The sequence below is a fragment of the Taurulus bubalis genome (assembly GCF_910589615.1).
Source record: "Taurulus bubalis genome assembly, chromosome: 11".
Classification (NCBI taxonomy): domain Eukaryota; kingdom Metazoa; phylum Chordata; class Actinopteri; order Perciformes; family Cottidae; genus Taurulus; species Taurulus bubalis.
In genome coordinates, this window is record NC_136599.1 from 19,253,880 (window position 1) to 19,281,877 (window position 27,998).

At 40.9% G+C, this 27,998-nt stretch overlaps 1 protein-coding gene across 1 annotated transcript; it reads right to left on the reverse strand.

Annotated features, from left to right (window-relative positions):
- Positions 1-6,117: 6,117 nt before the first annotated feature.
- On the reverse strand, positions 6,118-27,982 carry sema3b (sema domain, immunoglobulin domain (Ig), short basic domain, secreted, (semaphorin) 3B; the record flags this gene model as incomplete). Its single annotated transcript, XM_079225966.1, has 17 exons — positions 6,118-6,630; positions 7,269-7,408; positions 8,589-8,644; positions 8,882-9,039; positions 9,613-9,654; positions 9,825-9,916; positions 10,012-10,231; positions 11,794-11,938; positions 12,313-12,382; positions 13,963-14,077; positions 14,483-14,625; positions 14,764-14,883; positions 15,043-15,136; positions 15,515-15,634; positions 24,624-24,686; positions 25,929-26,086; positions 27,796-27,982. The coding sequence occupies 17 exons, from the start codon at positions 27,980-27,982 to the stop codon at positions 6,118-6,120; spliced, it is 2,436 nt and encodes an 811-aa protein (XP_079082092.1).
- Positions 27,983-27,998: the final 16 nt, after the last annotated feature.

Below are 27,998 nucleotides of genomic sequence, written 5' to 3' on the forward strand. Positions count from 1 at the left end.
AAATAGAACAGTATACTGTTTATCTGATCAACTGATCTTTATCCACAGTGTTAGTATGGCTCGTGAAATGGTCATAAAGATGATACAAGAAGAACGGGATGAGGAAGATGAACCAATTCTTAATCCCGACTCTGAGTCTGATATCTCTGATGCTGATGACCTAGACTGTGCCACAGGGTCAAGCTGGAGTTGTGGACGTGTCTAGAAATCCAGCTCTCCTAGATGAAGAAGACTCCTCGGATGAGATTGTAGACTCGCCTGATGAGTCTTCTGAAGAGGAAACTCAGACCCAGACCAATAGACTGAGTAAAAAGGGGTCTTACTGGAATGAGCTTCCCCACCACAAAGGGGGCAAGAAGCCATCACATCCCGAGGAGCTGCCCAGGACCTGCATCTGGTTCAATAACCATTTCACCAAAAGATGCCTGGGATTTGTTTATTAGTGACAACATCATCGAGGAGATTCTCAAATGCACCAATTTAGAGGGATGAAGAGCAGTAGCAGCAAAAGATAAAGATTGGAGATGCATTGATAAAGTAGAATTCATGGCCTTTATTGGTTTGACCCTCCTTGCAGGGGGAGGACAAGAGCTGGGATGTGGCCCTGCGGGAGCTATTTCTGGATCCACTGCAAAATCCAAGGCCAAGGCCACTATGGGTTTCCATAGATATGAGGATGTCTGCCACCTCACGAAAGTGGCATTTTTGTTTCTTAGAAAAATAAACACTACAATGGCACAGGACAATAAGGGGACATACTAATTTGATGACAAGAGGACCAGGGCTCTTCGACTGGAAACGGACCACATGGCGGCATTCAGATATGTGTGGGACTGTTTCCTGGCCAATTGCAAAAGAGTGTTCATCCCCAGTGACTGTGTCACCATAGATGAGCAGCTCGTGCCATTCCGGGGCAGGTGCAAGTTCTTGCAATACATGTCCAGCAAGCCTGCAAAATATGGGATAAAAATATTCTGGATGTGCGATGCGAGGGTCCCTTATGCGATAGATGGAATGATCTACACAGGGAGACAGCCAGGAGAGGAGGTCCAGAAGAACCTTGGAGAGAATATTGTCCAAAAGTTGGCCAGCGGAATCAGACAGACAGGTGAATATAGAATACAGAAGTGAATATACTCTTGAAGTTCTAGCACAATACCTAGATCACTTTTTCAATTTTTTATCATGTGTATTTAATTTTCTATTACCATTGTGCAAAGGGTTAGGGTTAGGCAAAAGAGTAAAATAGAATAATATGCAATACAATAGATAATGCATTAAGTTAATTTTAGTGTTTGAATTTAGAGAATTCCATGTTGACTAAATTGACCATTCAAAGTTTTTGTTTTGATCATAGGTCATCACAATGGACAACTTCTTCACGAGTATCCCTCTGGCTGAGAAGCTCCTTGAGAAGAACCTGACCATTGTGGGGACTCTTCGCCAAAACAAGCTGAACATACCGCCTGTCATGAAGCCATGCAAATTGAGGGAGAAGCATAGCTCTGAATTTGGATTCAGTGGCAACATGACCATGGTGAGCTATGTGCCGAAAAAGAGGAAGGCTCCTGAGCACAATGCATGGCGACAGAGCAGTGGGATGACAATAGTGCGAAGAAAAAAACAGAAGTGATCCAGTACTACAACAAAACAAAATCAGGAGTGGACACAATGGATCAGATGGTTTGCACATATTAGTGTATGTTTATTGTGGGGAAACCTCTAAAAACTTCACAGGGTATTTCTCTGACCTTGTTTTCACTGAATTAGATGTAAAATGTATGGTGTTCAGGTTGTTGGTTTCCACCATATTGTGGGTCCCCACCCTATCTATGACTGCTTACATGCTTCAGGCCCAACCGTATACTACAAATAAACTATATATATTTACAGAAAACCAAGGGCCACTGAAAACAGTGGGGGACTAATGGGTTGCCAGTTTGAGTAATAAGGACCCAATTTAATGTTGTGTTTATGACCACATGCTGCTTTAGTGTGTGTTTTGTATATACCTGTGTCGATCTGCATTGCAAGCAGTGCTTTTCTTACTCTGTCTTAAAGAACTTGTTGATTTTCTTTAACAACCACTTCTGCATAACTTTGAGAAACTGTTTAAAGATCAAGGCAAGTTCACCTTTCCATGTAACAAGGAAACAAGTGTTAGGCATTGAATTGAAGCATGGCAGAGTCAAAACACTGAAAATAATAACTCATGTGCGTAGTTGGAGATGAATTTGTATGTATTGAAGAAACTAGAAAAATATTTTGCTTTGTTTGTTACTGTGTTTTCTTTGAATGTTTTAGTGCATTCTGTAGCAGGTATGTTGCAGAATTGATAGGTCAGTCACTGTTTTTTGAAGATTAATAAACTCCACCTTTTTGAAAAAAGTAATTTACATATAACATTATGGAATGGAGAAGTTCAATAAACAAGCACTTAATCAAGATTTCAAGGTCTAATACGCCACACAAAGGCACGATAGTGCAACTGCCACCATGTGGTGAAAACATGTATGACATAATTCTGAATCCCGAGCTGGGAAAAGTAGAATAAACTTTAATCAAAAAAAAAAAACTTAATTGAAGGATCTAAATAAATCAACCTCTGTCACAACGTTTATTATTGTCTCTCCAGTCATTCATTTATTCATTCATGAAATCTCATACTGGCAGGAATTAAAAACAAAAATGTAGCACATCCTCACGTTGACCATGACCATCTTCAACCTTTCAAAAATGCTGGACTGTCAGACTCAGAATATGACTCATTAAGTTATTTTGCAGTTATGATTTGTTTTTTCACGGTTCCCCTCCACTAGCTTAAAAAACAGATCAGGAATTTCATTTTAAGTAACTGCATATTTTTATTGTGTTAATCAAAAACAATCTGACATGACATTTCACAAAGACCTTTGGGAGTATTACAGTGCACCACGTTAACTTTGGCCTTCGACCTTTGAACTTCAGACCTCTCTACACACAACACTGTTCCCTTTGCCATTATATACAGAGCTCTGCTTTCCCCCAAAACTCACACACATAAAAGCCGCAAGCACACATTTCTCTCTCTTGCACACACACACACATACACACACACACCTCTCCTTGTGAGCTAGCATACAGGGGTGCGTCACATGACATGGGATACAACAGAAGTGTTGGTTGGAGGGCTGTGTGAACAACAAAGACATACATTGGACACTGTTCAGGATTTCTTTTTTTTTTTTTACCATTGGCTGTAATGTCCCAAAAAAAATTGAGGATGAGTCCGTTTCAGCAGACACAAATACATGTAAATCTATAATAAAATATAAAAATCCACCACAACATTTCAGCTTATCTTTGCACATAAATACAAAGTAATGATAATAATATTCAACATTGTGCTTTCTTACTCTTTCTCGCCACCGCACCATTGTCAAACGCGTTAGCCACTAACATTGGTCATGCAATTTCAAAAGAGCACAAAACAGCTGGCTAAAAAGAGACTCAAGCAGATTTGACATCACAACCATTGTAAAAAATCTTCTTTTAGTGATTTAGTAGTATTTCCTCAATTAATTCTACAGTTTAAATGCCGAAATACAACATCTTCCTACATTTAAACTTTTTTTTCATGTCATCTCTTTACAGTAAATCCTGGATGTGGTGTCAAAGTGCAGGGTGTCCCTTTTACAGGAGTCAGTTAGTTCAGTTCAGTTTAAAGAGTTAATTACATCTCTATAAAGAAGGTACATAAATAACAAACGACAATGATTCCATACATCTAAAATCCACTCACAGACCTAGTTTGTGTTGCCTGCTGTTGTCAGGGACTGTGAATTAATGACCACAGCCACGTTTAGCCAATTTCAGTATACTGAAGACTTTAACCCACGATACTTCTGAGGTATTTGTGGCAGAAACACAAATTAGATCAAAAATCATCTTGAGTCATGAATGCAAAACACAAATTCATGTTTTATCTAACATGGCCAGTTGTGGATAGACTATGATATAATACAGTATGGTACCATAGATAGGCTCTTCACCCGAGCCTGTACACACAATGGACACTAAGGAGGCAGGCTACACACGACATGTTTGCACAGACGAGCAACACACGGGTTTCTTTACAGATAATACACAGAGAGAGATTGGACTAAAGACGGAATGAAGGAAGACCATATCGTACTAATTGTTCATTATGAAGAGATGCCATCATTAAGCAGCAAAAGGCAATGATATTATTGACTGTAACACTACGTTGAGAAGTGATTCCAACAGTGTTTGAAGTCGGATGAAAGTTTTGTTTTTGATGGACAGTGAAATGCATTATGGGTAGCGCAGAACAGCTTTATGTGCATTCTGCCGTGTTGAATGAGAAGTTGGCGGGTGGCTCATCTCATATTATTTGCATATATCTATTTATCACAAACAACATATGCAAGAACAGTGTAAAAGAGCAGGAGTAGAAGTACCGTTTAGAATACAAAACAAAATCATAGTTTCACTCATAAATATCATGCTAATATATATATACATATATATATATGTGTATAAATATATATATGTATATATATATATAAAGTGTGTGTGTATATATATATATATATATATATATATATATATATATATATATATATATATATATATATATATATATATATATATATATATACTGTACTGTAGCCCAGAAACATGGGTTGTCATACTAGAGTCCACTTCCCTCCATCTCATTGTATTGATGTTTCCTCCCCAAACCACCATGTTCATGATTGATCCTTTATGTTAATGCACAACACATTAAACACAGCCAAAAACAAAACCAATAAATAGCACATTTTATAGTGAAGTTTTGATCTTGTCAAAAGTGCTGTGTATGTAAAAAGATGCTACAATGTGTATAGGTGTAATGCAGGTCTTGTTCGGGCTTTTATTCGCTTTTACGAATTAATTATTTGTGCTTCAGCTTTGTCCATTCCCTGTAAACATCTCATCTTTCTCTCACATTGTGGAATGCCAGTAGTTTTTCCACCCCTCACTCTCTAGTGGTTTGGACCAGTAAAGCAACATAATTATATCTTGCCAGATTCGACTGCTCTCTAACCATAACTGCATTGTATTGTGTGATTTATTTTGCTGCAACATGCCTCAATGTGCCAAAGGAAACCATAAAAAAAACTACTATATAATATAACTAGTTTTGCAACATGCTGATCTGTTCCACAGGCTGCCCCACACTGCTGACATCTCTACCTCTTCTGTGACTGCATGATGCGCACAAACCCATGTGAAACGTGAGGTTACTGGAAATATGTGCAACAAGAGCACCACGGGAAGTTGATCAATGTATCTGTTTGTGTCGTAACAATGTTTTAAAGTGTTTATTTGTCTGAACGCATTTGCACTTGCACATAAATAGTTGCATTCAAATTTCCAGTTAGAGACCATTACTTTCTAGTATATTCCAGTTTCTGTATTCCCTCCCATTATGCGCAGCTCTCCTGTCCGACATTTTTCTACATTACGTTACAAAATCTTCAGGTAAGAAAAAAGCTGTGTGCAGAGGTCGTCCAAAACTTTGTGGGATGTTTTTTTCCGGAGTGGTGCAGTCCAGAGTTTAGATGTCCATACTGTGAGCTACTTTCCACATATAACATTGTGTAGTTGGCATGAAGTAGACAACGAAAGATGTTGGGATTTCTGTGTGGTCGACCCACCTTCCATATACAGTCAGTGGCAGCAGGAATGGCAGCCGAGTGTACGTTTATTGTCCACAGATAAAGGTGGGTTCACTCCCATGTATCTTGCATGTAACCTCGACTATGCTAGTGGAAGAGTGTAAAGGGATCGTGCAGAATCATTTTGGGCTGTAAGGCAGCACATGCAGGGGCTGGCCAGTGAGACGAGGACTCAGAGATCGGGGTACCCTATAGTGGGGGCGTCCATGGATAAATATACACAATAGAGGAGGTGCTGCGTGTTTGTGTCTGCGTGTGTTTTTATGTATGTGGTTGTGTCTGTATATGTGAACACCTCCAGGAGTTCTTGGTCTCTCAGTCTCGTTCTATCATTTTTCTCCTTCCTTCCTTGTATTAGTCATTCTTTTCGCCCTCCGTGTCTTTCTCGACGTTGTTACTCCCCTGCACTGCGAGGTGCCCGAGGATTCGGCTTCCCGTCGTGGGTCCGGCGGTTTCTCCCCTTCCTTATCTCCTGAAGATGCTTCCACTTCTTGTTAGCTGGGCGGACAGCAGGGCCCACAGAAGGGGCATCTTTTCCCGGAGCAGCAAAGATCTTATCCCCTTGGTCACTGCCGGCATTCTTTCGTGCCCAAACTTGCTCACAAATCTGGTCAACAGTGCTCAGGTTAGGGTGATCCACCAGCTGCATGAAGTCCCGATACCAAAGCTTTTGATTGGTCATCGGGGGCCCACCTCCACTGCGGGGGTCTAATCGGACAGGGGCATCGGAGGGTAGATTGGAGACTGAGGAGGATGTTGAAGGTACAACTTCCAAGGTGATGCCTAGTAAGGTTTGGGTGAAGCCGTGCTCCATGGCATGGCATTGGTAGATGCCAACATCTCTCTTCAGGACACGACGAATCAGCAGGCCTCTGTCTGTCTGGAGAATGCGGTCATCTAGACGCACCTGGAAAACAGAAATAACTTCAGCAACATGTTGGAGCTGGACTTTTTGTCTTTTTGTAAAAGTGTGTATCTTAGCACCAATGTCATCCAGTAATGTTTCATGCACATGATTCTGACCCTGATTAGTGGAAGAGTGAAAAGAATGGACATGTTGTGGATCTGACAGTGGCTCTAAACAGCCCTGCACATATGGCAGTGAGTGCACAAGTATAGAATAAAGCCCACGTTTTAACTGCAAGAGCAGCTTGCATTTAAAACCTGATCTGTGACGGTTGGCAGCATTGTACCCAGTATACTGTCAATGGAATGCTCTTTAATCACAATTGATTTTGGCAATAATAATCCAAGGACTCAGGAAAAAGCTAAACTGATCTTCGGTACTAACTGTCAGACACTAACTTGAATGGCATTGCTTAACAACAATGGCATGTGGGGAAAATTAATTAAAACTGGATTAAGGTGTTTTTTTTTGTTGTTGTAAGAATCATATTAACTGTTTACACTTACTGCACATTGCAAAAGAGTGGCTTCCTGACTTCATGATGTATACAGTCATGTAAAACCTTTTTTGTGTTTGGTCAATTCTCCTGTCAGATCTCTTAGTTACACCCTCTCTCCACTGCCCTCCATCCCTCTCACCTCTTCACGTGGGTTCTGTGGATGTTTCTGAAAGGTCCAGGTGACTCTGGCCTGAAGGGACTTTGGGATACACTCCAAGAAAGTGCTGCTTCCCTCAACTCCATACAGCTTCCTCTCTGCAACACGGTGCTTATGGTGGTCTGCAGGGGGCAGCAGAGACAAGGACATTATGAGATCTACTAAAAGCAAGGGCATCTGCTCACTTATAACAATTCAGGACCAGTTGCGAATTGAAAAGCCAAAAGTGGATTGAAAAAATGAACAAAGCAAGATGGGGAGGGAAAGACCTGGGCAGGTCAGAACAAAGTAAGACAGGATGATATGGGACAGAGAGACTTGAGCTGATGATGTGAATGCTAATAAGAAACCAAATCTTGGATAACATTTTAGGAAGTTACTGGGTCTTTCAGTCTTATGAGCAAATGTATTTATGCATCGGTGGCACACAAGAAAAGCGTAAACTACAGTAGTTCTTTGCCCAACAGAGGTGTTAAAACAATAATCTTAGTGGGCACTGATTTAATGCAATCCTTGGTTGGCTGTTGATAGGAAAGTTCACTTCAATCACGAAATGAATGCATCCTGCGGAACATTGGTGACTATTTGAACACTTGTTCACATGTTTGATGTATGACACTAAACAAGGACTCTTCTGGTCCTGGCAGTGCTTATTCATCCATGTTGTCAATCTGAGTGATGAGGTTTAGCAATGACAAAGGATCAGTGTCTGTGCCCCAAATCTTAACCTGAGAAATGTGAGCATATATATACTCTCACTTATAGCGAAGATAATTTCTAAGATTTACAAAAATATATCCAACCATTAAGACCGCAATTGGGTCAGAAAATTTACAATTTTGTTTCTAGCCAATAGCACTACACAACTTATTAGGAAAGCAAGGGTGTTAAACTGACCTCTCTGATCAGCGCTTTGGGACAATGACTCATCAGAGACAATTACTCTGACCTTCATTAGTTTTACACAATCCGGCTTGCATGCCACATGATCGTATTTTCCAGGAGCTCCTAGAGTTTGAGCAATTTGCCTGATTTAGTTATGTGGCAGAAAGACAGATAGCAGCAGAATGCTGGTATTGTGGTCTCAAAGGACAGAGGTCACCAGGGGCAAGGATTTGGGATGTTTTGGCACACAGACCGTGAGATGTCAGATGCCAAGACTCTCTGAGTCAGAGCAGGATCCGAGTAAAGCTTTATTTTCTGAATATCCTCAGTAAGCTTGAAAAACTGGTTAGAGCCGCAGAGCTTTCATTTATGTTTTAATTTTAACAAGCAGACAAAACTATAGATTTAGTAGAATACCTCCAGAGCACAGGGTGTTGGGGTCTCCGTTCCTTACATCCTGGCGACGGAAACGTCTGTAAAAAGAGTTAATTAAAATTTACTACAACATTAGGAATTTATACTTTTGAAATAACCTCAGTTTTTACTGTGTTTGTCCTGCTCATTGTAATGAATGGTCATATGGTGTGTGTGTGTGTGTGTGTGTGTGTGTGTGTGTGTGTGTGTGTGTGTGTGTGTGTGTGCGCGTGTGTGTGTGTGTGTGTGTGTTTAGTGTGTGTGTGTGTGTGTGTGTGTGTGTGTGTGTCACACACCTCTTGGTATTTGGCAGGTAGCGAGTACAGGATGTTCCATCCCAGGCGCAGTATGGGTCTCTGGCCAAGCAGCACTCAGCGCAGGCCTTCCCATACACACTGCAGCGGTGCAGTGGAACCTGGGCAATGCCTGTGTCTGAGCCCAGATACAACTGTTGCTGTGAGGACACGGTGGAGGGACACGTTTCAATAGAGTTTCAGGACTTAAAAGCATACACTCAATTTAACTCACGGTCACACATGCACAAAATTAACGCTTGCCTCCCGTTCGTGTGGCATTGGTATTGTTGGTAGTTAAGCATACATTTACTGGGCTTCATCACAGGTAACGCCTTTCTCTAGTTCTGACTTAACTTACCTTAAAGCTGTCCTTTATTTTCTACCCTCACACTCAGTGGCTGCTGCTAGACACTTGAGCACCTGCTTATATCTACAGGTGTATCGGCTTTGAGACTGTTACGCCCTGATAGAAATGCTTAAGGGAAGCTGTACCTGAATATTAACAGGACGTCTTGGGTCCTTGCGTGTCTATTTTCTGTCTAAGACTTTGGGAAGATGGAAGCACATTATATGTTGCCCCATACTTCCCTACATTTAAGTGCTGCCTGAGCTTGTAAAACTGCCTTCCTTGGTTTCCACCTTAGTGATACAAAGACCAATATTCTCTAAGGTGAAAAGAGCCACAACGTTCCATATTTTTATCAATTATTTTAAGTTTAAAACAAACATACCCGTTTTGAGGAGATCTGCATGTTGATGATGGATGAGGCGTCCTTTAGAGCAGATGAGATACAGGTAATTAATTACCATGCTACACATCAAATAAATGGATACATTTGCATTATTAAAAAACGTAATTTTAAGATGCATCAGTATTGTTTCTCAATTTATAGCAGTACATATATGTATCAACATCAAATGAGCCTTTTCATAGTTTTCTCACTTTGAAGACCTCCAGCTCTTCCAGTAGGAGCTCCTCCATGTTGTTCCAGCTTTCCTTGGGGACATTGATCACCTTTAGTACTGTCCCTTTGTCTGAAATAAAAGATGCAGTTCATCAAGTTCACATTATTTCTTTATTTTCATATTTAAATATAAAGCTAAGTTAGAACTGAAAACAAGTCATTCACCTGTGCCAATAAACATGACATCATACTGTCCATCGGCAGCATTGACTCTGTCCACAGCAATCTGTGTGAAGCTGTAGTCCACGTTAGTTCTGACGAAGACGGGCCGTCTGCTCATCGGATAGACCGGGTTGTACATCAGAGGGTGGTGACGCGCAAACTGGATCACATCATCTGGGAAACCCTTTGTGGACTCAAAACTGCCGAATGTCTTGCTAGGACACTATTGGAGGGGCAAAAAAAAGAAAGTTTAATTATTTTTACAGCAGCTGTATACAAACTTGCAGAAAAACACAAATGAGATATAAATGTATATGTATTCTGCAAGTGTATTTCTGGTTCGATTGTGGGACATTTTCTTAACTTAAATAGGGATACAAAATGGTGTAAGCAAATTTAAAATATTACAAAACAAACTGTAAATAGTGCAAATGATCAAAACGGACCATTTTAATTGCAAATATCCTGAGAATGTATGAACATGCACATTGTGTCATTATAAATGGATTATATTTCAACCCGCAATTCAAAGTATTCTAATAATACAGCCAATCCACTTCCACTGAAAGTGAAGGACTGACAGTGGGGGCTCAGAAACGTTTTGCCCTATTTGGACTCAAACTATTTTTGATTTGTTTTGTAATTGTTCTGCATGTAAACTGGTATACAATGTCTTACTTAAGGTTACAGCCCGAGCAGGCCACAATGATGTGTGATGGTGTGATTGGTGATTGTGATTGTGATTGGTCACAAGAGGTGTGAGAGATTTTCTCCAGCTCTAGAGTCCAGCCTCCCTCTCTAATTAAAATTCCAGTCTTAGACTTTAATTCTAGTTAAGCTTTACGAACCTATACTGTAAGAGCATGCAGTTTGCATACCTTTTCATGGTGTGCACAGGTGATACAGTTAGTAAATAAAGTGGAAAAACCTTTTGATCAGAATCATGCATTTTAAACTCTAAATCGGCTTTTCTTGAAAGTGTGGTTTGTTTCTTTGATTCTTTCTGCTAATTTTACAACCCAGTGGGGGGATGACGGAGTGATAGAGGGTTTACTGTAGGCCCAATACAATTACTATTCTGCGGTCATACAATGGGGATTGTTCTGCTGTGGCAGTAATAGCTGAAGCTTTGCATAACAAACCCTGCTGACGCTATGCTGGTGTGCTTAGAAGAATGTAAAAGCCCTAGTAGGTCGCCTGGGACGGGTCTACTTTCTGTTCCAAGAATCAGAACTAAACATGGAGAAGCAGCGTTCAGCTTTTCTGCTCCACATATCTGGAACAAGGTCCCTGAGAGCTGCAGGTCTGCTGAGACCCTCAGCTCCTTTAAGTCCACATTGAAGACTTTTCTGTTTGCTGTTGCCTTTAATTGAACCAGATTCAATTGCTGCATCTCACTACTGCATTTTACTTCTTAAACTGCACTTCAACTTTTATTCAACTTTTATTTTGTATTTTGCTTTTTGACTGTTTTAATGTTTTCTTAACTGTTTTTAAATCTTCATTATGTTTTGATGCTTTTAATGGTTTTATGTGAAGCACTTTGAATCGCCTTGTTGTTGAAATGTGCTATACAAATAAACTTGCCTTGCCTAATAAGCATGTATTGATTGGGAGGACTATGAAGAGCTTTTGGTTTAAATTAGGTATAATACTATGTATGAAGTGCCGTTAAGACTTGTATCACAAGGATAATACATGAGATGAATGTATTCCTATTGATACGACTACGGTTCAGTGCCCTAAATAGAAATATTAGAAACCAGGGAAAAGTTATTGACGTACCATTCCTGGGCGTGGATAGGGGACTTTTCCCTGGAAGGGGACCCACTGGTAGTTGGGGCCCTCTTTGTGAGCGAAGGGCCCCAGGAAGGCCCTCCGGATGTCATTCATGGAGTAGAGACACACAGCTGAGCCTTTAAATACACTGCTACTGGGGAACAGGGGGTGCTGGGTTAGAAACATCCAACTACACACAGTCTAGTTTTCATGACTTTTGGGGACATTAAATTGACTTTCATTCAATAACTGGAGACTTACACTAACCGTAACCGCTACCAGCCTAATCCTACCCTTAACCTAACCTTGTGGAGCCTAACTTTAAACCAAGTATTTACCATAAAAGGTAATGATTTATGCTACTTGAATGTAGATTATGTCCCCATAAGGGAGGTGAGTCCCCACAATGTGTTTGCGTACACAGACTTACAAGTCATGAAAAACACACACACACAGCTATCTTCCTCTCCTTTTTCCTTCTTTTGCACAAACACACACACACACACACTATGAATGAACTCTGACCTGGAAGTAGAGAAGACTGTGTAGACCAGAGGGTTCTTTCTGTCCCTCGTCTGCAGCAGGAACACGTCGCCTGAGGACGGACACACACACACACACACACACACACTCGAGTCAGGTGGTGGTAGTCCAGAGGTCAAAGGTTGAGAGAAAGATAAGCAAAGCCCGATGGCAATGTTTACTTTAAAGAGACGTTTCACCAATATCTACAAAATTCACTATAGCCTCAAGCAGTGGTTTTTAACATTAGTTTATCAAGATTGAGTCTCGTAAAAACATTATTTTATAGGTTGGGATCTGCCACAAACAAGATGCATCTCCAAGATTTGGCACATGAGTCCTAAAATACTGCAGTTAAAAAACATCTGCTGCTCCAATTAGTATTGTACTATTAAAACGTTGTGCGGTGTAGGTATTTCAACAGGTTCAGGTATTTATACAGGGAGGTCCTTTCTAAATATTTGGCCTCAGGTATGGTCAAAACACTTATGGCCAAGAGATAAGGAACTCATTGTTCGTATGAAGGAATGTAATGGACGGACTTAGCCAAAGGGGTGAGGAAAAATTCTTCCACTTAGTTCACCTTTCACGGCATCCCGAGATAAACACAAAGACAGATCATATTATGGCCCACAGATATGTGCAGAGGGATATATTGGCGTTCCTTATATATTTTAAATACGAACATTCAAATTTAGTGTCAAAATGCTATTTTCCTTAGCCCTGCAAAAAGGTTTTCTCACATGACCTGATTTAGGTTTTGAATATGACTTTTCTATAAAAGTGTGTGTTACCGACAGTAATAATCAGTCGGCACGCTCCCGGTTGGAAAATATTCTGAGCCTGTCCTGGCTAATAGAGGTGCTAAACTATGACTGAAAAATAGCTTGTAGGACGGGTTTAGCAAAGGGACGACTGTTGCAGAGAAACCAACATGATTTACACTTCATCGTAATGTTCAGGGATGACTCTTAGACATCCAGCTGATGTATCTATTAGATTGTTCCACAAATGTCACTCGGACATTACACAAGTGAATGAGTTTGGAGTGAAATTATTTCTTCTTTATCACAAAATATTCCTCTGCCAACAATCTAAGCTTTAGAAATACAGCCTGGCTTCTGGATCTTGGCTGATGAAAACCTATTATTGCCTTTTGTCATACGAAGACTCACCAGAGAAGAGCCTGAAACTTTTTCTGAAACATTGGCTTTGGATCAGGCCAGAATCTATTACCAATGAATCTAAAACTCATGCTTTCTGCAGGAAAGTGGTGCAGAATGATAATCTTCAATTGAGGTCAGAAATCCTGTTTAATTTATTATGCTTTCTTGGACTTTCTCTCCCTTTGCATCCACATAATATGCTTCTGGGTAAAATAATCAACGGTTTAGAAGGTTAGCTTTTCCTTACTTATGAAAAATACAATGTTTTGGATTGGGACACAAAATATAAACCTAGACCAGTTCACTTTGACTGGAGTTTATGTGATGTCATACTCAAAGGTATGCTTTCTTCAATCCCAAAAAGGCACATATGATGACAAGTACTTAAGTATGCACTTCACCAATTACTATGAAATCATGCTTTGCTCAACATCATTGTAGTCATAAACGAGCTGATACAGTGGAAACTCTGTCTATGTGAACTTACGCAGCTCATCAAAGTATGTGTCGCTGCCGTCTGCTCCTGGCACCGAGCAGATCAGACGGGTCTTGAGGAATGTCGTCCACTTGTTCACCAGACTCCGCTGACCACCCATGTCATTCTGGTTCAAGACAAAACAATGAAAGGTCCTTTAACCTGTTAAGCCCTAGGGTCTCCCAATCGGGGGACCCTTTTATATCAGGAAAATCTAGAAAAAATCATAGTATAAATCCCTCCCCCCAAAAAAAACAAACATGTTAGGTATCAAATTAAACACAAAAATCAGGGCTACAATAATATATAATCCCGATGTACAACCTCTAAACACAACTCAAACAATAAATATGATTAGGGGTTAGGGTTATTAGGGTTAGGGTTAGGGCTTAAAGGGCTACCAGGATATGGTAATTATTCTTTAATAAGACCTAATTATGTTAAAGAATCTGCCGCTAAATTGACTAGGCCTGTTTTTATCACACCTGCTGTAATTAGAATACTGGACTTGGTTGATGAAACAATCTCTCACCCTGCAGAGCTGTCCGATGCGGGAGTAGGTGGACTTCCCCAGCCCCTGGGCCTCAACTGCCGTCTCACGGAAGAAGAAAAATACCTTGTCGTCGTCAGGGTTTTCACTTTCTGGGACCCAAAAGGAGCCAACAAACTTTGGTTCTGGTAGACGGAAAGAGAGATGAACAATGTCAGTTGAGATCAGGCTGAAGTTAGTTATGATATAAAATGAACTAAACTGAAAAAGAAGTGATGCCTAAGCTGACACACGAACACACAAATGCACAAGCACACACAGACCATTTAGCCAGCGTGAGTCATGCTGTTCAGTGCGGATGGAGGGGCGTTTCCCAAGGCTTCTAAAGATGGTGAAGTCCCGTCCCATTAAGTCTGTGGCCACGCCTGCATATAGCTCATCACCTAGGAAACAGATTGAATCATCCATCATAATCAGCTAAAAGTATGGCATGAAAATGTTAGAAAATTATCACAACTATTACATAATCAAACCAATTTCAGTAAAAACCTATTCTACTAAATGGATAATAGGCTCATATTCATGTGCATGGGTTTAGTTACCAACGAGAACAGACGCAGCATTGTGGCGAGGATCATACGGACTCTTCCCTTTGCCGTCCTCCACCTTGGAGGGGTCAATCCTGAACACATGGTCCTGATAGAGCGAGAGGACAGGGAGGATTGGATTTAACGTGTGATCACACACACACATTTTGCTTTCTTTTTGTCCGAATATTTTATGGGTTAAGATATCAGGTTTGAGATTTTGGCAGTTTGAGGGACTCGAAACAAATTCTAAACAAATTTCAAACTGGGAACTGAAGCTCAGCTTGATGGATTTGTCTGCACTCTTCAGCATTAATCACCTTTTCTACAGCGTCAGTCCAGATTGCAGCTTGCTTGAGTCAATTTTGCTACGCTACGCTTTCCAAGCATGAGCAACTGCTAGATATTAGATGCCAATGATGTACTTTAAACAAGGAACAGTAAAAACTGAAATACTGCAGTTGGTTTAGTTTTGTGTATTGCTCACCTCCATCCTGTGTCCCACCTCCACGAAGGCACAGGTGGGGTGGAAGGCCCCGGTTCCACAGGCATACAGGTGAGTGCGGTTAAAGTGGTGCACAATCTTCACATAGTTCACACAGTCGGACTGAAACACACATAAACACAGTTTTAGTTAATGCTGCTTGGGTGCTTCAAACACTTGCAGGGATTACATTCTGGGAGGGAATAATAAAGTTATTGCTCTAAAATGTAACAATGTACACAATGTCACAATAGGTCACGAAAACAAAGAAATTACCTGGAAAGAAACCCCTGTAAGTGCAAGATCAACTAACAAAACTCAGACTCTTATTTTTTAGGTTTAGTGATGTACATTCCTCACATAGCTCCTCTCACCCTGTCTGCCTGTGACAACACTGTTGAGTTCCTAGCTCCGCCTCTAACACACTGTTGTGACAGCCTTTGTGTCCTGGCTGTACACACACATGCCTACAGTGTGTGTGTGTGTGTGTGTGTGTGTGTGTGTGTGTGTGTGTGTATGTGTGTGTGTGTGTGTGTGCGTGTGTGTGTGTGTGTCTGCTCGTACTTTTGACTGTTGTGTGTGTTCACATGGAGGTTTGTATAACACGTGTCTGAGACTGTGAGCTACTCAATATATATGTTGCTGGTTAACTTGCACAGTATGGATTTCATAAAACGCGTGGACATTTTGTGTGAGACACTGAACAGATGATGGTTTTCATGACCATCAGATGGGACAAGAAGACGAACCCAAAGAGGAAGGCTTCCTGCTTTGCTCAGTGGCTTGTAGAATAGATTATAGTATTGTACATTTTTGGGTCATACACTTGTTTGCTTTCTTGTCAAGAGAGTTAGATGTGAGGATCCAAAGTGCTCTCATAGCTGCGTACTAGACACCAGCTGATTAGCTGAGCTCAGCATAAAGACTTCAAGCAGGGGGAAACGGTGAGCCTGGCTATGTCCAGCAGCTCTGAAACTCATTTTATCTTTTCTTTCATTTGTACAAAAAACAACGTGTAAAATGACATTGGGGTTATGTACCTTACTTGCTGTGGGATGTTGGATATTAAGTTATTAATATCAAACTTGTAACTCAACTGACATTTTGGCAAATGCACCTTTTCAGTTATTTACAAACTATTCCTTGACAGGAAGTCATTCACATTTATTTTTGCCTGGTGCTTTGTATGGTTCAGTTGTTGATACACCTGAGAATTAATGGTGTATTTGTTTTAACTTAGCCGACACAACAAATGTGTCAAATTAATGTCACGTATGAAACACAACTCAAGGTTTTCCTCTAAACTGAAATTGGAAACTTAATATTTGACTTTGAATGTGTCCATCGTTGAATAGTTTTTATTCTCTTCCTCCTTTTATCCTTCATATCTTCAACTTTCAGTATCCTTATTTCTGTCTGTTCCCTCCTCTTCTTATCTAGACAGCTGGTTATTGACTCACAGTCACATCTGTCCATGTGGGAGTCGGGTTACATTAAGCTGGATCTCAGGAGACAGCTGGACAAATAGATTTAGTGTACACGAACAGACTGGATGGAAACACACCTTTTCTGGCCTGATCTTTACACCAGGCATAGAGGAGATCGGCCTGTTTTTCAACAACCCTTTACGAGAACAGTAGATGAATATTATAATTAACAAGATTACCATCATGATTATCAGTGGTCTTCAGTCCCTCGGTAACACATGATCAGCTAATACGATGTTTTCAAACATCTGCGTTGGAATCGCAAAACCAGTTAATTTCACCTCAAAACTATAGTCTACTAAATGATATCTTGCTGTAAACAAACACTGGCTCACACATCTGAATCGCTCCCTTTCTATTTCGTCCACTATTCTCCAGACAGGCCATTTTAACATCTGTCTCTAGATCAAATTACAGACACTATTGGACCCCTGGGATCCACTGGAGAAGTGGTTTATAAAGACATGAATCTGACCTTCCATTAACAATCACTTTCTTCCATATTTAATTAGTTGATCTTCATTTTTTTCAATCCAAGTACATTTGAGAGATGTAAGACGGGAGAATGGTTTTGGCTTCTCGATTTTCTTTTCTTAATATTTGCATTTTTATTATTTATGGCAATTTTGAAATCAGAGGTGCGGTTCTTAAGATAAATGTTTTTATTTTGAATGAATGGAGGTTGATGGAATATTTCCCATTTATTTATGTTTCTGCATCTCTGTTACTCTCCTTTAATCAAATGTCTTTCTTTATCCATCTGTTCTGTCTTTAAGCTTCACCCGAGGGTGACAGACACACAGGCCAGGTTGTGAAAGCAGTGGCAAGCGGAATTGTGGCTCATTAAGCCTGAAAAACACACACACACACACACACACACACACACACACACACACACACACACACACACACACGTCAGTGGTTTAGAACAAAGGCCTGCTTTTCAGCCTTTGAAAACCACTCGGGGGTTAGAGTCCGAGTGGTTGGTGTGTGATTGCAAACGAGCTTCCGTGTGTGTGGACATGTGAAGGTGTTCAACCAATCGACAGGTCGATCCGACTGTTGACTAACACAGGAGACCTCTGTTTAAAGAAAGAGGCACACACACTCAACTTTTAGCCTCCACCCTCGCGCTGACACGGATATTAACACACCAAATGAATATACACACAATCAGACACACACCTCAACAGCTTCCATACATCTGTGGTCCTCCAAAGAAATGTCCATGCTTCATGTTTCAATCAACCTTTTTCCCATAATTCCAACTGAAGCAAGACCTCCTTCTACTCAATCTGAGGTGTGTGTGTGTGTGTGTGTGTGTGTGTGTGTGTGTGTGTGTGTGTGTGTGTGTGTGTGTGTGTGTGTGTGTGTGTGTGTGTGTGTGTGTGTGTCGAAGCGCAGAGGAAGGTGAAGGAGTCAGCGGACCAGTAGTTCGACAAAGTCAATTCTTTGATGTGACAAAAGAGAAAGACAGCAGGAGGAAAAGAAAAGGTAAGAAGAGAGAAGACGCTTGAAAGACCTTGAAAAGATCAGAAAGGAAGGAGGAGAACAAGGGAGGTGAATTATGCCAGCCATCACATTTCCTCGGTGTGTGGGTGTGTCTGTGTGGGTGTGAAATGGTTCACTGGCTAACCTTTGACCCGCTACAGACTCATTAGTTGAAACTGTGAGCCAAATGCAGGCTGTGACCTCACTGAGCTGTAGGTCTTTGCCTTCATGTCTTATAAAGCTGTATTGTTCCTCAGTGGATGTCTTTTTTCCTTTTCTCTCTTTATCCTCTCCGTTCTAGAAATGATTAACCCGATCTATCTATTTATTATTTCAGCCATTATCGGCTTCCTCTCTCCACCTCTGTCTGTCTCAGATTAACTAGGTTTTCATGCAAGCATTACGTAGCCTATTGATGTATAAAATTTAAAAAAGTTTATCTCAATACTGGAATGATTTTTTGGATGTCAGAGGCATTTTCTTCTACTGATATCATAAGTGTTTCTTTAATATACTAGCATCTAATTAGTTATATTGTTAGATCTTATTTATTATAATCTTTAGACAGCTAATTTGGCCAAAATCTGTGAATATTTAAAAACAACGTCCCTTATTTTCTTCCCCTTTATCTGGCACTGGTATTTTGGCTGTTTTAGTGCATTGTTATGAAATATCTGATGTATTTTTCTTTTTCTGTTTTGAATGTTTCTGAGAGCAAAGAGTCCCAGTGATGTAGCAAACTTGAAAAAAGTGAATGGCTCGGAGCCTTTGACTGAACACGTATAACACGTGCCACACAGTAGACAGCCATTAGATACACAACACAGCACTATGTAATATCCCAGGAATGCCTTTGATTGCGTCTGCTGAACAGGACAATGTATACCAGCGTTGACGTCTGTCTGACATATTTCTCCTTCGGCAGAATGATTCCTGCACTCTAACCTTTAACAATCTGTTCAGCTGTAATAATATCACCAAGGAACACATCGAGGCAGGGCAGGATTTCCTGTTTTTGGATAAGTTGGATTTAAATGCTCAATTGTTTCAGTGTGTAAAGTGAATCTCCAAACAGTGAGGATCTACAGGGATCTCCTCAATCATTCTACTGAAAGGCAAATAATCAGTGATTTTCAGGAGAAGGCTGGTTCACATTCACGAAGCTGCTTCCCTCAATAGTTAAGGATTAGCGTCCTCAAAAGCACTTCAGGTCCTAATACCTAAATGACTAATTACAGGTCTTTTGTTAGTGCCAACCAAAACGACAAACATGAGTATTTTGCAGACGCGATGCCAGCAGCTCGACTCTGTGGCTGGCAACGATGGGCGGTTCTTTGGCTGCGTTAGTCGAGACAAAAATATCACAGCTACACAACTATTGGCTGGATTAGCATGACCGTTTGTACAGAACGTTGTTGTTCTCTGAGCAAAAATCATACTGACTTTGTATTCCTCTGACTTTTCTGCACCACCATTAAAGTTTGACATTTACGGTTTTGAGTGAAATGTCTAAAAAAAACTATTGGAATGATTACCATGAGACATTCATGTCCTCCTCTGTGTGTTTGCTCACTTTACATGTCATCTATAGCGCAATAATCAGGTCAAAAAATAAATATTTCAGATATTTTGGTTTCATGACCTAATACCTACAAACCTGACATACAGTTTATTACCATCAGATTCAGCTGTATTTTGTCTTTAGTGCTAACTGTTAGCATGCTAACACACTAATCTAAGTTGGTGAACATGGTAAACATTCCTGCTAAACATCAGAATGTTACTGGGAGCATGTTAGCATGTTGGCGTTTTTTTATAGAGCTCAAAGCGCCGCTGTGCCTCAGTACAACCCCACGGGCATGACTGCAGGTTCCTGTTCCTGTTTTCAAGGTAGGTAACAAAAACGTATCCAGTTAATAATCACCTGCACAATTACAGAAAAAGCAACCAACTCGGTTGAAAGGAAACACCAGCTATATCCTCCAGTCAAACACTGCGGACGGTGTCATTGTATGAAAGGCCTTCTGCGGTCAAGAAAAGAAAACGTGTACTCATTAGTTATTTCAGTCCTTCAAACAAACGACCAAAGCTGTTATCTTTGTGGGAAGGACAGTTTCAGGTTTTAAGTACATGCCATCGCTCAACCTCAACCTCAACATTAACCTCCTTTTCCACAATGTCCCAGTGGGTCGATGGATTTTAACTGGTGATCTTCTTTTAATTGGCGCTAACATGACAGCATAAACACAATCCATCTATTTTTTGAGGTTTAAATATGGCTCCAGCTCCACAGTCAGAGTGCTGAGTCAGACTGAGTGTCTCGGTGAACAAGTGTTTACTGCCACTGTCTGACTGTGTTAATGTGCATGTGTCTGTGTTTGTGTTGGTGTGTCTGTATGCATGTTTGATGGTTTTTTTCTGTGGTTTAGGGCTGTGTGTGAGTGAAGAAGTGTTGTTACTTGTCTTTATGTGGGTAAGTTCTGAAGCCCATCACATGCCTTGAGTGTATTTTGTTGAGCTAGCGTGATGGTGTGTACTGGGCTGGAAAACTCATTTTTGAGGTAGCTAGCAATTGTAGTTAATTCATTTGAATGTATGTAATTCAAAATAATCACACAAGTACACACATATACTGTACTGTATGTGAGCACAGCAAACCTTGTTAACTTTTAAAGTAACAGATTGACATTTTGGAAAATATACTGTTTCGCTTTCTTGCTAATATGAGAAGTCAGTTATACATAATGTTACAACCAGTAGGCAGCTATGGTTCTATGGGGGTGTAAATAGTTGGATTACTTCTTGGTAAGGTGCAGTGACTTTTCATTATCACTGTGAGAGAAAAAAAACTTGGTTTCTGAAGCATTGCAGTCTAAAGCAAATGCAAAATATGCCACCAAATGCAATTATACTGAGTAAGTTGGTGAAGTGAATGTTCTGAGATGAAAGGGAGGGCATAGAGTGCAGGAAGTGCAGGCTGTCCACCACCATACTGCCACAGTCTACCAGAAGTTGGTACGGTTCCAGACCTCTGAATCGCTGTCCACATCTCCGATTTGTTCAAATTAATGAATGATGTGTACTTGGCCAGAATATCATTCTTAGTTTAAACCACTACTGTGGTGACAAAGATCTGGTCCATTGCTGGCTTCCCACCGGAGAGCCCTGAAGATGGCCCAGCCAAAGAAGAAGCAACCCTGCCAGAGATTGAATCCCTGTGGTTTGGTCCTCGGCACAATCCTTATGTCATGAAGACACTCCTAATAAAGAGTAATTATGTAATATAAAGGCAGTGTAGTGCATATATTTAATTCTACTTAACAACATACACTTTAGCATCTCACATTACTTCTAGTGTTTGTACATATCTCTACTTGTGCAGCAAATGTGCTAATAAGCAGCATTACAGTGTAAATATAAAAAGACTGATCCGACAGTAAAAGGGCTAATGTGAGGGTAACTGGCTGTGAAGAAAAAAAGATTCCTCGAGTAAGTACAGATAGACAATGGGAGGACTAAGGGTGTCGTAAACAACATGAGAAACTTCTGGTTCCCAGAGAAAAACTAATATGAGATGCAGAGAGAGCATGGGAAGACAGGAGGAGAGATCCAGTGGGGGAGCGAGAGAGGACTAAGAGAAGGGGGAAGAGAGAGAGAGAGAGAGAGAGATGTTGGCTACAGAGAAACACTTCTCTGTAATTAGGGTCAACGGTGTGAGGTCAGGTCAGCGCTGTGTGCGGGTGAATGTTCACAAAGATACCAAAAGTCAAAAGGAATACGCAGGGAGTGTGTTAAACAAAGGATGAAAATAACATTTCAAATGCCAGGAAAGCAGGAATAACAACTGACTGGAAAAGCTTCTCTCAATGCATCTTTTGTCTTAAAAATTCCCCCTAATTTATTTTCTGATATTTTCTTATCTCATTCTCCCTCCACCTCTCCTTCCCTTCTTCCTCTGGAGCAATTTTACTCACTCTCTGCCCGTCTCCACTGTTACTCCCTCTTTCAAACACACACACACAGGACACATACTCACATAAAGCTGAGCATGCACGCACACGCACACGCACACACACACACACACACACACACACACACACACACACACACTCAGACAGACTCCTGGTCAGGTGAAACTGGAGCCTGGGGTTTTGAATGAATGGAGCTCGTTGTCTGTCTGCTCCAGCTGTGTAATCACACTGATGAAGGGTTTGTTCTACACACACATGGAAAGACGCACACCCATCGGACACTTGAACATACATGAACAAACCTATACACACTCTGTTAAACATAAGAATACTGTGTATATAGGCATGTCAGGGAGCATTGATGAGAAGTTACTGTTTTACATGTGCACACACCTACCCACGCAAACTATATGAGTTGGCTAATTGTGTGTGATGTAATCCTGGGTGGTCTTTAGGCTCTCGCTGGCCTCTACATGTCGGTCAATGAAGCCGACCGAGTCTGCTCAGCCCAGAATCCAACCCCACACATCACATTTAGACACATAATCATCACATACGCTATTTACTCTACATATTCTTGGAAACAAAATATTTGTCTTCTGTAGATTAAAATAGAACATTTTGATTTATTTTTCTTCTTTTTTTTAGCAACCAATAAAAAGATTGAAGGAGCAGGGTGGCCTAGGTTTGGCCAAACAGTCCTGGGAGCATCACATTAGGTCATGAGTTAAATCCTAGCACCGTAGCAGCCGTACATGCTGTCAGTCACTTACAAGCACACAGGAAACCATGAGATTCGTTTATACATCATTTTATCTTATGACACATTTTGAACAGCTCGATTCCTTTAATGTGGTTAGTACTGAAAAAATACTGTTTAAACCTCAATCATGCCTTCTTTTTAAAATAACAGGTCACATTAGGTCACAGTGTGGCTTTAACACATTTACATGCAGTGGGTCAAGTAACAGATTTGTCCCGTACCTCCATCCATACTTTGGAACCATGTCTTAATTACTGTTCTTTAACAGTATTGTTGCTTCAAGATGCTCCTGTATTTAACTGTTCAATTGTCAGTAGATTTTTCACAAAAGCCTCCAACTGTTCTCATGTTAAAACTCTGATTCAAAATCTAACACATATACATGGCCAAAACAATCTGGTTTCACAAGAATCCAGCCTGTGCTAACTGGGTTTATCTAATTCTTTAACAAAAAAATGTCACTCCCATTTCATGTACAGTATGTGTGTGTGTGCGTCATTCCCGTCTTGCTGCTCACTGGGACCCTACCTACTAGCACACCTGCCTGAAATCTACTCTCTTGCATATTAAACCTCAGCTTTTCTTCCAGATTGTTGTCTCAACGTCTGTGGAAGCTGCACCCAGGCCTCTAGTTTAAGAATATTTGTCAATAGTTTTACCCATTTTCTGGTTCCCTGAATTAATGCTTGTTTGTTTCCTGTGCTCCAGGATTCCTGTTTGCCAGCTTGGCTGCTTGCCACCATACTCTCTACAGCTGCTCTCCATCCACCTCTGTCGTCTCCAGCCATCCCCCTCTCCCACCCATCTCCATCTGCACTAGCGTTACAATAAACCTGTTATCTCAGCGTCGGCGTCCTTTGATTGGGACCTCCTTACGACATCACAATAAAATGTAAGAAATATGAGGACGCACACTCAAGCCCGAAGTGGAAAACACAAATGTCTTTGAGATATGCCGAGTGTGGCACTAAGCCAGTCAGAAAGGATGGAAGCAAACAGCTTTTTAGGGTGTGATCTCACCACAGGGCGGGTTCAAAAGGAGGAGTGTTGCACCTATTATCACTTGTTATCATTTTAAACCTGGTGTTTCTGTCTTGTGATGACTCCCATGACTCCAGTTGATTAAAAGGTAGCATTGTGTTGTTCCGGGTAGGAAGGGACAGTCCTCCACGAGGAGCTCCTCAGCCCTCTTATGTATTGCTGTGTGCAATACATGTCTGCAGGCCAGTGTGTTAAAACAGATATTATATAATGGAGTATGACTTATACACAGTCAGTTTGTTTTTCGCTGATCAGCCGTAGACTCTTTTCACTTCGGTCACAAAGCATGGTCTTTACATTTGGCATGAGAGGATATCTAATGCACTCATACACAGAGTAGGAGGTGTGAAGAGACTCACAGTGATATCCTTGCCGGCCCAGTTGCATTCCTCCCTCCAGTCGACGGGAGCGGGCCAGTAGATCTGAAACACAACAGCCAAAGGTCAGATGATTCTGTTCCTGAGATCTGAATTATCTGGATGTTTGATGTACGTTTTGATCAAATATATAACACTTTACAACTTCAAACTGTTAAACACTAAAAACAACACGTTTGTTCCCTCCAAATGAATAATATGGCCCTAAGCGTAGCAAATGAGACACCTCCTCATTCTCCCTTCTCATTGTAAAGAAGGATGACCCCACCACATTGAAAAACCGCTTCAGCTATGGTTACTCCTTACACCCAGGTCATAAATCAAACTCGCCCATAAACCTCAAACCGACAGAGGCTTCACATCTAACGCAACAAGCACGTATATGTAATTTACTCCAAACAGCTGTGAACAGATGTTTGTAGTGGGCTGTATTTATATCTATGGTTCTCTATACATTTAAGTGCACGCAATGTTTTTCTAGTGTGTGCATTTTGGTATAAATGTGAAGCTACGCCAATGTGTATTCAAGTGTGTCTTGGTTATGGGAAAGGTTTCAATCAACTTATGTCATTTAGATATCAATCACAATGTATTTTTGGGATACGTTCTCTCTTTTCATCTCTGTCCACCTCTTTGATTTTCTACCTTTCTTTATCAATCCCACATTTCTCTTTCTTCTATTGTTAGACAGGAAGCCGCTCACTTGAGTGGTCACATATGTGCGAGAATATGATTCAGTTACTTTCAAAGGAGTATGCTGGTAAATAAAAGTATCCACAGTTGAATATTTCTCCTTCCTCCATGCCCTTAGGTCCACATGAAAACCAAACCATGAAGCATGTGTGGCTTGACAACAGTAACAAATGATTCTTAGGAATCTGACAATATGACTGGTTGTAAAAAAAAAAAACACTTCCTGATTTCCATCCAATGGCAGTTTAATCCCCTCTATCTAGTTTGTTGTAAAAGTAATAAAGTCATTTTATGATAGGAGGTACATATGGTTGCTAATCAAAGCACAGAGCAATAACTGCTAAGTTACAGAGTCATAACAACCTAAGCTCGTGAGAATTTTAAACACATTAACCATTAACAAAATGTTAAATACAACAATAAGTAAAAGTGTTGAAACCTCAGCAAAGTAATGACTGCATCAATAATCACCAAACCTCCCGTCCTTACATTATTCGTATGGCTTTATTATGCCTTGACCCAGTAACAATTTTGTATATTAAGACTTGACATGTCAATCTGTCCAAAAAAAAATAAAAAATACATTTGACCAACCTTGTGTTCCTGCTTGGCGATGTTGTCTAACGATAGCGACAGCAGGAAGTTCTTGGCCCCAACGAAGAGGCGGCCTCTTTCTTCGTCCAGCAGCAGAGCGCTGAAGCAGCACGAGCGCTCCAGCTCGAACCTCCGCACGCCGTGGAACTGCTGCAGCTCTACAATTGCACAGATGTACAGGACAACCGCTTAATGCATCTGTTTAATGGCCCTCTGTTACTTCCATATGTACATAAATAGGAGCTTCAATTAAAACGGAGACCAGCCAGGGTTATAACATTTATGAAGCATCATCAGGCTGTTTGTCAACATTTTACCTTTCATTGTGAGTGAACAACAAAATGTACATTGCGCTGTCAACAGTAAAAATAAATGTATTCATGGCCATTATCAGTGTGCTCATTCTTTGGGGAGTAAGTCTTCAATAAAGTAACTTGTAACAGTTAATGTCTTAAAACTGAGGACGGCTGTGACCAATGTTGCAAAACCAGAGCAGCCTCAAATCATCAGTCTTCAGATTAATTGGTTGTCCACGAGGCTGCAACAAGTCACCTGGTTGATAAAGATGATTACCTCCTAATTTTAGCTTTTTTTGGGGTTGTCTCCGCGGTCCAGCGACTTGTGAACAGACAGGATAAACTCCTCTGACAGTAAGGACACTATTGGTTTCAATGGAAACATTGAGTGTCCTTGCTGTTTCCAAACTCGCAAGAACACACTCTGGGGGAACAGTGTCCAGGAAAATTCAGCTTATATTTGTAAACTTAAGCTATAATAGTAACCCCAAGTCGTGGAAAAAAAACAGTGTTCTTGGCCTGAAAGCTGAAGAAATAAAGGGAGTGCATCCTCCCCTGCTGGCCTGCGCTTAAACGAGGAGCTCAAAAGAAAACAGCCCTCTTTGCTCAGGCTTTAAAATGGCTTTATTAGTCTGCCATTGTTCTAATTTATAACTTTTATTAAGCGACTCCGACGCCACCCGACAGCTGCCTGCATGACATCAGTGACTGTGGGTCTGCTCTTTTTTTTATACTAATGTGTTATTACCCAGCTCCAACATGCTGTGATGATGATAACCTGGGGCCCAAAGAATCTCCTGCACCTCACCTTTTACTTAGCTTCTCACAAAAGACATCACAGTAAAATCAGTCAGACATTACTGAATACTACATGGATAAAAAAAAAAAAAAAACAGGGCGGCTCTTGACTATGTACTGCTTACCTGCAGGTGAAATTAAGTCAAAAGTAATTTCAGTGATACATGAGGTCATCAAGATCTCGTTCAGTCCTGCATGTGTCTACTAAAATAAAATATTCTGCTGTCTTTCCATCCAGTGTGCTTCATGTTACTGTCAGCCTAAATTAAAGGGAGCACGTATCTCAGCTGGCCAGACGGCCTTCAGCGAGCCTCGTGTCCTTGGTGAATTCAGGCTGCAAGTGCCAGCTCTCAATGATGGAACACATCCCTGGTTTATGTGGTTGTGTTGGGCATTGAGCTGCCTTCTCCTAACTTACAATGCTCAAGATAAAACGCAAAACCCGTGTGTTTAAGCTGTGTGTGTGTGTGCATTTGTTTGTGTGTGGCTGTTTATCATACTATAACCACAAATTACAGCTGGCTGCTGTTCAGGGCTGTTTACTTTGAAAAGGATATTGCGGAAGCTCACATTGTGTGTGTGTATGTATGTGTGTGTGTGTGTGTGTGTGTGTGTGTGTGTGTGTGTGTGTGTGTGTGTGTGTGTGTGTGCGCGTGCTAGTCCACGTACTGCAAACAAAACAACGTATACATTATGCACAGAAGACAAGTCAAACACTCCAGAGTACACAAGGGAAATGTCCTTTCTTTCCTCCTCAAAGCGGTGGATCTTACCTTTGTAGGACAGCTTCATGCGTGGTGAGGAGGAGGAGGAGGAGGAGGAGGAAGAGGAGGATGAGGAAGATGTAGAGGAAATGCGGGTCATGGTGCCGGAGGAAGCATGGGCGGCGGCCAGACCCAGCAGGAAAAGAGAGCTGCAGGTGACCATCATGGCCACCATCATCATTATCATGGTCATCATCTTTCCTTTCAAAGTC